This window comes from Mesoplodon densirostris, chromosome 9 (assembly GCF_025265405.1).
Source record: "Mesoplodon densirostris isolate mMesDen1 chromosome 9, mMesDen1 primary haplotype, whole genome shotgun sequence".
In the NCBI taxonomy this organism is placed as follows: domain Eukaryota; kingdom Metazoa; phylum Chordata; class Mammalia; order Artiodactyla; family Ziphiidae; genus Mesoplodon; species Mesoplodon densirostris.
In genome coordinates, this window is record NC_082669.1 from 91,964,459 (window position 1) to 91,976,489 (window position 12,031).

Here is a 12,031-nt window from a genome sequence, read left to right on the forward strand (position 1 = left end):
CTATGTATCGTATCATGTCATCTGCAAACAGTGACAGTTTTACTTCTTCTTTTCCAATTTGTGTTCCTTTTATTTCTTTTTCTTTTCTGATTGCCGTGGCTAGGACTTCCAAAGCTATGTTGAATAATAGTAGTGAGAGTGGACATCCTTGTCTCGTTCCTGATCTTAGAGGAAATGCTTTCAGTTTTTCACCATTGAGAATGATGTTTGCTGTTGGTTTGTTGTATATGGCCTTTATTATGTTGAGGTAGGCTCCCTCTATGCCCTTTCTGGAGAGTTTTTATCATAAATGGGTGTTGAATTTTGTCAAAAGCTTTTTCTGCATCTATTGAGATGATCATATGGTTTTTATTCTTCAATTTGTTAATATGGTGTATCACATTGAAATCCTTGCATCCCTGGGATAAATCCCACTTGATAATGGTGTATGATCCTTTTAATGTGTTGTTGGAGTCTGTTTCATAGTATTTTGTTGAGGATTTTTGCATCTATATTCATCAGTGATATTGGTCTGTGATTTTCTTTTTTTGTAGTATCTTTGTCTGGTTTTTGGTTATCAGGGTGATGGTGGCCTCACAGAATGAGTTTGGGAGTGTTCCTTCCTCTGCAATTTTTTGGAAGAGTTTGAGAAGGATGGGCATTAGCTCTTCTCTAAATGTTTGATAGAATTCACCTGTGAAGGCATCAGGTCCAGGACTTTTGTTTGCTGGAAGATTTTTAATCACAGTTTCAATTTCATTACTTGTGATTGGTCTGTTCATATTTTCTGTTTCTTCCTGGTTCAGTCTTGGAAGGTTATATATACCTTTCTAAGAATTTGTCCATTTCTTCCAGGTTGTCCATTTTATTGGCATAGAGTTGCTTGTAGTAGTCTCTTAGGATGCTTTGTATTTCTGTGGTGTCTGTTGTAACTTCTCCTTTTTCATTTCTAATTTTATTGATTTGAGTCCTCTCCCTCTTTTTCTTGATGAGTCTGGCTAATGCTTTATCAATTTTGTTTATCTTCTCAAAGAACCAGCTTTTAGTTTTATTGATCTTTGCTATTGTTTTCTTTGTTTCTACTTCATTTATTTCTGCTCTGATCTTTATGATTTCTTTCCTTCTGCTAACTTTGGGTTTTGTTTATTCTTCTTTCTCTAGTTCCTTTAGGTGTAAGGTTAGATTGCTTTTTTGAGATTTTTCTTGTTTCTTGAGGTTGGCTTGTATAGCTATAAACTTCCCTCTTAGAACTGCTTTTGCTGCATCCCATAGGTTTTGGATCATCGTGTTTTCATTGTCATTTGTCTCTAGGTATTTTTTGATTTCCTCTGATTTCTTCAGTGATCTCTTGGTTATTTAGTAACGTATTGTTTAGCCTCCATGTTTTTGTGTTTTTACGTTTTTTTCCCTGTAATTCATTTCTAATCTCACAGTGTTGTGTTCAGAAAAGATGCTTGGTATGATTTCAATATTCTTAAATTTACTGAGGCTTGGTTTGTGACCCAAGATGTGATCTCTCCTGGAGAATGTTCTGTGCACACTTGAGAAGAAAGTGTAATCTGCTGTTTTTGGATGGAATGTCCTATAAATATCAGTTAAATCTATCTGGTCTATTGTGCCCCTTAAAGCTTCTGTTTCCTTATTTATTTTCATTTTGGATGATCTGTCCATTGGTGTAAGTGAGGTGTTAAAGTCCCCCACTATTATTTTGTTACTGTCGATTTCCTCTTTTACAGCTGTTAGCAGTTGCCTTATGTATCGAGGTGCTCCTTTGTTGGGTACATATATATTTATAATTGTTATATCTTCTTCTTGGATTGATCCCTTGATCATTATGTAGTGTCCTTCCTTGTCTCTTATAACACTCTTCTTATTATTATTATCATTATTATTTTTTGTGGTACACAGGCCTCTCACTGTTGTGGCCTCTCCAATTGTGGAGCACAGGCTCCGGACGCGCAGGCTCAGCAGCCATGGCTCACGGGCCCAGCTGCTCTGTGGCCTGTGGGATCGTCCCGGACCGGGGCATGAACCCACGTCCCCTGCATCAGCAGGTGGACTCTCTACCGCTGCGCCACCAGGGAAGCCCAGACATTCTTATTTTAAAGTCTATTTTAACTGATATGAGTATTGCTACTCCAGCTTTCTTTTGATTTCCATTTGCATGGAATATCTGTTTCCATCCCCTCACTTTCAGTTTGTATGTGTCCCTAGGTCTGAAGTGGGTCTCTTGTAGACAGCATATATATGGGTCTTGTTTTTGTATCCATTCAGCAAGCCCCTGTCTTTTGGTTGGAGCATTTAATCCATTCACCTTTAAGGTAATTATTGATATGTATGTTCCTATGACCATTTTCTTAGTTGTTTTGGGTTTGTTTTTGTAGGTCCTTTTCTCCTCTTGTGTTTCCCACTTAGAGAAGTTCCTTTAGCATTTGTTGTATAGCTGATTTGGTGGTGCTGAATTCTCTCAACTTTTGCTTATCTGTAAACGTTTTAATTTCTCCATCGAACGTGAATGAGATCCTTGCCGGGTAGAGTAATCTTGGTTGTAGGTTCTTCCCTTTCATCACTTTAAGTATATCATGCCACTCCCTTCTGTCTTGTAGAGTTTCTGCTGAGAAATCAGCTCTTAACCTTATGGGAGTTCCCTTGTATGTTATTTGTTGTTTTTCCCTTGCCGCTTTCAGTAATTTTCTTTGTCTTTAATTTTTGCCAATTTGATTACTATGTGTCTCGGCGTGTTTCTCCTTGGGTTTATCCTATATGGGACTCTCTGTGCTTCCTGGACTTGGGTGGCTATTTCCTTTCCCATGTTAGGGAAGTTTTCAACTATTATCTCTTCAAATATTTTCTCTGGTCCTTTCTGTCTTCTTCTGGGACCCCTATAATACGAATGTTGTTGCGTTTAATGTTGTCCCAGAGGTCTCTTAGGCTGTCTTCATTTCTTTTCATTCTTTTTTCTTTATTCTGTTCCGCCGCAGTGAATTCCACCATTCTGTCTTCCAGGTCACTTATCCATTCTTCTGCCTCAGTTATTCTGCTATCGACTCCTTCTAGTGTAGTTTTCATTTCAGTTATCATATTGTTCATCTCTGTTTGTTTGTTCTTTAATTCTTCTAGGTCTTTGTTAAACATTTCTTGCATCTTCTCAATCTTTGCCTCCATCGTTTTTCTGAGGTCCTGGATCATCTTCACTATCATTACTCTGAGTTCTTTTTCTCGAAGGTTGCCTATCTCCACTTCATTTAGTTGTTTTTCCTAGGTTTTACGTTGTTCCTTCATCTGGTACACAGCCCTCTGCCTTTTCATCTTGTCTATCTTTCTGTGAATGTGGTTTTTGTTCCACAGGCTGCAGGATTGTAGTTCTTCTTGCTTCTGCTCTCTGCCCTCTGGTGGATGAGGCTTTCTAAGAGGCTTGATGGGAGGGACTGGTCGGAAATTTTAATTAATGTAAATGGCTTTTTAAAATCTAAAGGGGACAACATACGTTAAAAAGCAATTGTTTCAAGATAAATGTTACTAATAAATAAGATACAATATATAATTTGATAAATGATTAACTGCTAGTTACAGTATAGCACAGCACTTTATCTTACTAGGTTTCTATAACCTTTATAACAATATCATAGTGTATCTTTTATTACAGTTGTCCTGTTCCTCCTTATAGTATATGTGTTCATGGTTATCTATTCTACTAGATTTTAGAATATCTGAGAGTAGGACCTAGAATGATAAACACTACTCGAAGACACTTAAATGTAATATCTTACCACTTATAAAACACTTCTGTATTTAAGCAAGCAAACTCCAACCAAACTGGATTGCTAACGGTCACTGAAACATGTCTGTCATTGTCCTGCTTCTTTGCTTTTGTTGATGATGTTTGCCTCTCTGACTAATCCAATACTGGTATAGAATCCTTTACCCATAATGCTAAAATTTTGAAAACTCAGCTAAGTATTACCATCAGAGTTCACTGAACACAAAAAATGACCCAAACTAATGTAAAACTAAGTGTTAATTTATTCCATGTAGTGAGGATAGTCATATGTATAAAGCAGAAATATTAACGTGTCTAATGTGTCTAACTGCTCTAGGCCGAAAGGGGCTAGTATTAATTTAAGAGATGGTACCATATTACCTCTCTAAAATTCTCAAAAGACTGATTTCTGAGATACATCTGGTCCCAAGATTATAGATGAAGGAATGTGGACCAATATCAACTCTTCAAAATACAATTCATATTGTTCTATAAAGCCTCCCTCCATGGCTGCTCTAAATTTCTCTCTCCTCCAATTGGTAATACAATTAATTTATAGTCAACCACATGTTACATTAGACCAGTATTCTACAACATTAAACTTTCATTTAAAATTTTTAGGGACTTCCCTGGTGGCACAGTGGTTGGGACTTCGCACTCCCAATGCAGGGGGCCTAGGTTTGATCCCTGGTCAGGGAACTAGATCCCACATGCATGCCACAACTAAGAGTTCGCATGCCACAACTAGGAAGCCAGTGAGCCACAACTAAGGAGCTGGTGAGCCACAACGAAGGAGCCTGCCTGCCGCAACTGAGACCCAGCACAACCACATCAATAAATATTTAAAAAAATAAATAAAATAAAATTTTTACAGTTATTTAATTCATTCCGTGTTTCTGCACTGTATCCTCTAGATTTATGCTGCCCAATATGGTAGCCAATAACCATATGTGACTACTAAGCCTTTGAAATGTGGTTATTCCAAACAGAGGTATGGTGTAAATACAAAACATACACCTGATATCACAGACTTAGTATGAAGAAACAGAAGGTAAAATATATCTCTAATAATTTTATACTGATCACGTTGATAAATTTTATAAATGTTAGGGTAAATAAAATATATGTTTAAAATTAATCTCATCATAAAAGAATTTAATGTGGTTACAATAAAATTTAAAATCGCATATGTGACTCACATAGTGTTTCTGTTGGATAGTATTGCTATAGACCAGCACTGTCCAAGAGAACTTCCTGCAATGATAGAAATATTCTATATCTGCAGTGTCTAATATGATAGTCACTAAACTACATGTGGCTATTGAGCACATGAATAATAGTACAAATGGCCATATCTAAGGCTGCAAATACAAGTGAGGTGCTACAGAAGTGAAGCCCATAAATCATATCTACTAACCTTGTACAGACAGCCAAATGCTTCATATTTAATGTTTCTCAACTGAACACTGATACAAGTCAATAGTTAGCAAAGGAACACCTACCTTGTTCAAGGTCCTCACAGCTGCGTATCTCAAAGCTGGCTTAGGAGAACTACAGAAAAGCTGAAGAACTAGGAAAAAAAAAAAGGTCACTGTGAACATAGCTCATTTCAACCTATGGCATGTTTCTGAAAATACAGCACATGAAGAATCACATTCAAAATACGCATAAGGAAATTAGATGGCAGCATCAAAACTTCCTGTTAAAAATACATCATCACAAATAGAAAAAATGCTTTCTGTTGAGCTAGAAAAACTTTAAATACAGGAAACAAAGTTTATTTTTTCCTAAAAAAGTTAATATATCCATTAATATCTTAATTTAAAGAGTAGGAATATTTATGGTTGTAAGAATAAATGGGTTTTTTAAACATGGAGAACTGAAGGCATTAAAGTTACTTGTTTTCTAAGTAAAAACTTAAATTTTTTAATATGGGGAAATGATAACTTCAGAAAAAGAAATACAGTCACCCCTCCATATCTGCAGGGGACTGGACCCCGGACCTTCCAGGACCCCTGGCAGATTCCAAAATCTGGGGATGCTAAAGACCCTTATATAAAATGGTGTAGCACAATCAGCCCTTGGTATCTGCAGGTCCCACATCTGAGGATTCTACCAACCATGAATCGATTGGGTTGAATTGGTGGGATGTGGAACCCAAGGATATGGAGGTACAATTGCAACTAAAAAACAGCTAAAACAAACCATTTATGTATCAAAATGTAAAGGCTATATATACAGAGCTAAGGTTCAAAAATACCTATTCTGTAGACCTATGGAACTTAAGACAAAAACATAAGAAAATAAACAAAAGCCAGTTATCAAATATATAACTAACCTGAAACAGCAGGTGCCAACTCCCTTGCAGTACAGTTAGGAAGATGGATGATAGCTGAAGCAGCTTCATAAATAACCATTTCATGTTTATTTCGCAAGCAGCTCTCAATGAAATCAAAGACTGGACTTTCATGGCTGACAATAAATATACATAGGCCATAATTAGATATCATAAAGAACAGAGGCAATGTGCATAGTGGCTAAAAGCACAGACAGGGGGACTTCCCTGGTGGCACAGTGGTTAAGACTCCATGCTCCCAATGCAGTGGGCCTGAGTTCAATCCCTGGTCAGGGAATTAGATCCCACATGCATGCCGCAACTGAGAGTTCATATGCTACAACTAAGGAGGCTGTGTGCTGCCACTCAGGAGCCAGTGAGCCACAACTAACAAGCCCACAAGCTGCAACTAACAAGCCCGCAAGCTGCAACTAAGACCTGGCGCGACCAAATAAATAAATATATATATTTTTTAAAAAGCACAGACAGAATGAGAAGCACTTTTGGAATTATGAATGAAGGACCTCTGAAAATACACTCCTCCATAAAAGCAATGAGAATACTGGTGTAAATTTTCAAAATCAACTTTTTCAGCAGTCTAGAAGTTAGCTAAAGGATTGCAACAATCCTAGGAACATTTATTCAAGAGGAACAGCTGAATCTTCATAAGAACAGTAAGCTTTCTGGTATTTTAACTTGCTCTATTTCATACCCTCTTCCCAGCTTCATGGTAGCCTTGGAAACTAGGGCCTCAGAACCACACTAGCTATGAAAGCCAGCAGCCTAGTAGCCACTGAAGGAGGCAGATGAATTTGGAGCACCATCAAAAGCCCTGTTCCCAGAGCACTGTCACTACTTGACCTGAATGATGCTCCTTAAAAAAGCCCCATTCATGAAGCTAATTTTTTGGCCACACTACACAGCATCTGGGATCTCAGTTCCCCAACCAGGGGTCGAGACCATGCACTCTGCAGTGGAAGCGTGGAGTCCAAACCACTGGACCACCAGGGAATTCCCTGAAGCTAATTTTTATTTCATCTAACTCTGAGGACATTCAGTGAGGAAAGCCCTATCCCCAGGAGGTTTGTGTCCCAAAAAACAGCGGCAATTGCTTAACACTGCAGTTGCCACAGGTATTGATTCTAGTTGATGCAAACAAGAGTCTGGCCAAAAAAACTTAAAAAGAAAATCTAAGAAATAAGATGCCCATAAGGGGCTTTAATTTCTGACATATTCCTGGGGATCTAGAAGGCTGTGCAAATACCCAGGAAAGAGCTTACAGAGCTCTAGCCTCTCACCCATGCTTGACTTTGAGTTTCTGCACAATTAGGAAGGGAAGACTAAGGCACAGTTATGCATACCCCAACACACAAAATGCCCACTGAAAAAAAGATGGGAGACATGTTGGTCAAAACCATTTAAGAAAATCTGTCAAATCATTATCCGAAGACTCAGCTAACCAAGCAGACTTCAGTAGCCACACATGACAAAGAATAAGGACTTCAGAATTAGTCCAGGAAAGTCACTAAACAAACAACAACACACAGCAACAAAAACAAACTCTGAGGATGGAAAAGGGGGAAATAAGGTTGTCAGTTACCACAGTGTATTAAATATCCAGTTTTTGACAAAAAGCTATGACACAAATAAATAGTGAGATATGGCCCATATATAGTGAAAAAAAGCAGTCAATAGAAATTATTCTTGAGGGAGCCCAGATGTTGGATTTACTAGGCAAAGCCTTTAAGTCAACTAATATAAATATGTTCAAAGAAGCAAAAGAAACCATATCTAAAGAATTAAAGGGAATTAAAAAGTTAAAGGCATGACAATCATGCCTCACCCACGAGAGAGTATCAATAAAGAGAAAGATTGAGTTTTGTTTTTTTTTTAAAGGAACCAAATAGAAACTCCGGATTTAGAAAGTGCATAACTAGAATAAAAATTTCAAATCTGCTCACATAAAAAAACAAGTACCTACAATTTGCTGCCTATAAGAGACTCACTTTAGGGCAAAAGTCACACAGATTCAAAGTGAGGGGATGGAAAAAGATATTTCATGCAAATGGAAACAATAAGAAAGCAGGGGTAGTGATATTCATATCAGACAAAACACTTTAAAATGAAGTCCAAAAAGAAAGACAAAGAAGGACACTATATAATGATAAAGGGATTAATACAAGAAGAGGACATTACACTTGTTAACATATATATGCACCCAATGTAGGAACACCTAAATATACAAAATAAATACTAACAGACATAAAGGGAGAAATTGACAGGAATACAATAATAGTAGGAGACTTTAACACCCCACTGACATCAATGGACAGACCTTTCGGACAGAAAATCAATAAGGCAAGAGAGATCCTAAATGACACAACAGAACAGATGTCCTTAATTGCTATCTACGGGACACGTCATCCAAAAAAAACAAAAAACAAACAAAATACACATTCTTTTCAAGTGCTCATGGAACATTCTCTAGGATAGACCATACATGAGGACACAAAACAAGCCTCAATGAATTTAAAAAAACAGAAATTATTTCAATCATCTTTTCTGACCACAACAGTATCAAACTAGAAATCAACCACAGAAAGAAAAATGGGAAAAAACAATCACATGGAGACTAAACAACATCCTACTAAAAAACCAATGAGTCAACAATGAAATCAAAGAGGAAATCAGAAAATACCTCGAGACAAACGACAATAAAAATACAACCTTACAAAATCTATGGGATGCAGCAAAAGTAGTTCAATGAGGGAAATTCAGAGTGATACAGGCCTTTCTCGAGCAACAAGTAAAATCTCAAGCAAATAACCTAACCTACCACCTAAAAGAATTAGAAAAAAGAAAAATAAACAAAAGCCAAAGTCATTAGAAGGAAGGGAATAATAAAGATCAGAGAGGAAATAAATAAAATAGAGATCAAAACAACAATAGAAAAGATCAATAAAACCAAGAGCTGGTTTTTTGAAAGGATAAACAAAATTGACAAACCTGTAGCCAGGGTACCAAGAAGAAAAGAGAGAAGACCCAAATAAACAAAATAAGAAATGAGAAATAACAACCAATACTGCAGAAATACAAAAAATCATAAGAAAATACTATGAACAGTTATAAACCAACAAAGTGAACAATCGAGAAGAAACAGAAAAGGTTTTAGAAACATACAGTCAGCCAGAATTGAATCAAGAAAAAACATAATTTGAACAGACCAGTCACTAGAAGTGAAATAGAATCTGTAATAAAAAACAAACAGAAAACCCCAAAAAACTCCCCACAAACAAAATCCAGGACCAGATGGCTTAACTGGGGAATTCAACCAAACATACAAAGAGGAATGTATACCTATCCTTCTCAAATTATTCCAAAAGATTTAAGAGGAGGACACACTCCCAAAGTCAGTTTATGCAGCCACCATCACCCTGATACCAAAAACAAAGACACTACAAAAAAAAGAAAATTACTGGCCAATATCTTTGACAAATAGAGATGCAAAAATCCTCAACAAAATTTAAGCAAGCCAACTCCAGCAGCACATATAAAGGATCATACACCATGATTAAGTTGGATTCTTACCAGGGCCACAAAGATGGTTCAACATATGCAAATCAACCAATGTGATATAACACATCAACAAAGAAAAGACAAAAACCACATGATCATCTCAATAGACGTAGAAAAAGCATGTGATAAAATTCAACATCATTCACGATGAAAACTCTCACTGAAGTGGGTGCAGGGGGAATACATCTCAACATAATAAAAACCATTTATGACAAACCCAGAGCCAACACAATACTCAACAGTGAAAAGCTGAAAGCCTTCCCACTAAATTCTGGAACAACACAAGGGTGCCCACTCTCACCACTGCTACTCAACGTATTATTGGAAGTCCTAGCCTCAGCAACCAGACAAGAAAAAGAAATAAAAGGTATCCAAATTGGAAGGGAAGAGGTAAAGCTGTCATTATATGCAGATGACACAATACTCTATACAGAAAACCCTAAAGACTCCACACAAAAACTATTAGAACTAATAAATGAATTAGCAAGGTAGCAGGGTACAAGATTAATATACAGAAATCTGCTGCATTTCTTTACAGTAACAATGAAATATCAGAAGATTAAAAAAAAAGTTTAAAATTGCACTAAAAACACACACACACACACACACACAAACACAAACACAAACACGGGAATGAACCTAACCAAGGAGGTGAAAGAGCTATATGCTGAGAACTCTAAGACACTGATAAAGGAAACTGAAGATGATTCACAGAAATGAAAAGATATCCCATGCTCTTGGATTGGAAGAATTAATATTATTAAAATGGCCATACTATTGAAAGCAATCTACAGATTTAATGCTATATCTATCAAATTACCCATGACATTTTTCACAGAACTAGAACAAATAATCCTAAAATTTATATGGAATCACAGAAGGCCTCGAAATGGCAAAGCAATTCTGAGGAAAAAGAACAAAGCTGGAGGTATAACTCTCCCAGACTTCAGACAATACTACAAAGCTACACTAATCAAAACACTGTGGTATTGGCACAAAAGCAGACATATAGATCAATGAAACAGAATAGAGAGCCCAGAAACAAACCCATACAATTAATCTTCAGCAAAGAAGGCAAGAATATACGATGGAGAAAACACAGTGCCTTCAGCAAATGGTGTTGGGAAAGCTGAACAGCTATTTGTAAATCAATGAAATTAGAACACTCCTTCACATCATATACAAAAATAAACTCAAAATGCTTTAAAGAAACATACAGGATGTGACACCGTAAAACTCCTAGAAGAGAAGATAGGCAAAACATTCTCTGACATAAATAGTAGCAATATTTTCTTAGACCAGTCTCCCAAGGCAAAAGAAAAAAAAACAAAAATAAACAAATGGGACCTAATCAAACTTAAAAGCTTCTGCATAGGGCTTCCCTGGTGGTGCAGTGGTTGAGAGTCTGCCTGCCGATGCAGGGGACACGGGTTCGTGCCCCGGTCTGGGAAGATCGACATGCTGCGGAGTGGCTGGGCCCGTGAGCCATGGCCACTGGGCCTGTGCGTCCGGAGCCTGTGCTCCGCAGCGGAAGAGGCCACAGCAGTGAGAGGCCCACATACTGCAAAAAAAAAAAAAAAAAAAAAAAAAGCTTCTGCATAGCAAAGGAAACCATCAACGAAATGAAAATACAACCTATAGAATGTGAGAAAATATTTGCAAACAATGTGACTGACGAGGTTAATTTCCAAAATATACAAACAGCTCATAAAACTCAATATCAAAAAAACAAACAACCCCCAAAAAAATGGGCAGATGACATAGACAGTTTTCCAAAGAAGATATACAGATGGCCAACATGCATATGAAAAGATGGTCAATATCACTAATTAAATGCAAATCAAAACCACAAGGAGGTATTGCTTTACACCAGTCAGAATGGCTATCATCAAAAAGTCTATAAATAGGGCTTCCCTGGTGGTGCAGTGGTTGAGAGTCCGCCTGCCGATGCAGGGGACACGGGTTCGTGCCCCGATCTGGGAAGATCCCACATGCCGCGGAGCGGCTGGGCCCGTGAGCCATGGCCACTGAGCCTGCGCGTCCGGAGCCTGTGCTCCGCAACGGGAGAGGCCACAACAGTGAGAGGCCTGCGTACCACAAAAAAATAAAAAAAATAAAGTCTATAAATAATAAATGCTGGAGAGGGTGTGGAGAAAAGGGAACCCTCCCACCTGTCGGTGGGAATGTAAACTGGTGCAACCAGTAAGTAGGGGAAACAGTATGGCGGTTTCTTAAAAAACTAAAAATAGAGCTACCAAATGATCCAGCAATCCTATTCTTGGGCATATAACCAGAAAAGACAAAAACTCTAATTCGAAAAGATACATGCACCCCAATGTTCATAGCAGCACTATTTACAACAGCCAAGACATGGAAGCAAC

At 37.6% G+C, this 12,031-nt stretch overlaps 1 protein-coding gene across 2 annotated transcripts in view; it reads right to left on the minus strand.

The window, feature by feature from the left end:
• Positions 1–12,031, minus strand: part of COPG2 (COPI coat complex subunit gamma 2) — a 139,060-nt gene that overhangs the window by 65,199 nt on the left and 61,830 nt on the right. For both annotated transcript variants that reach the window (XM_060107457.1, XM_060107458.1), the window contains exons 10-11: positions 6,078–6,211; positions 5,242–5,309 (exon numbers count right to left, since the gene is read on the minus strand). In XM_060107457.1, the coding sequence (XP_059963440.1) occupies positions 5,242–5,309; positions 6,078–6,211 (202 nt within the window). The remainder of the gene's footprint in view (positions 1–5,241; positions 5,310–6,077; positions 6,212–12,031) is intronic.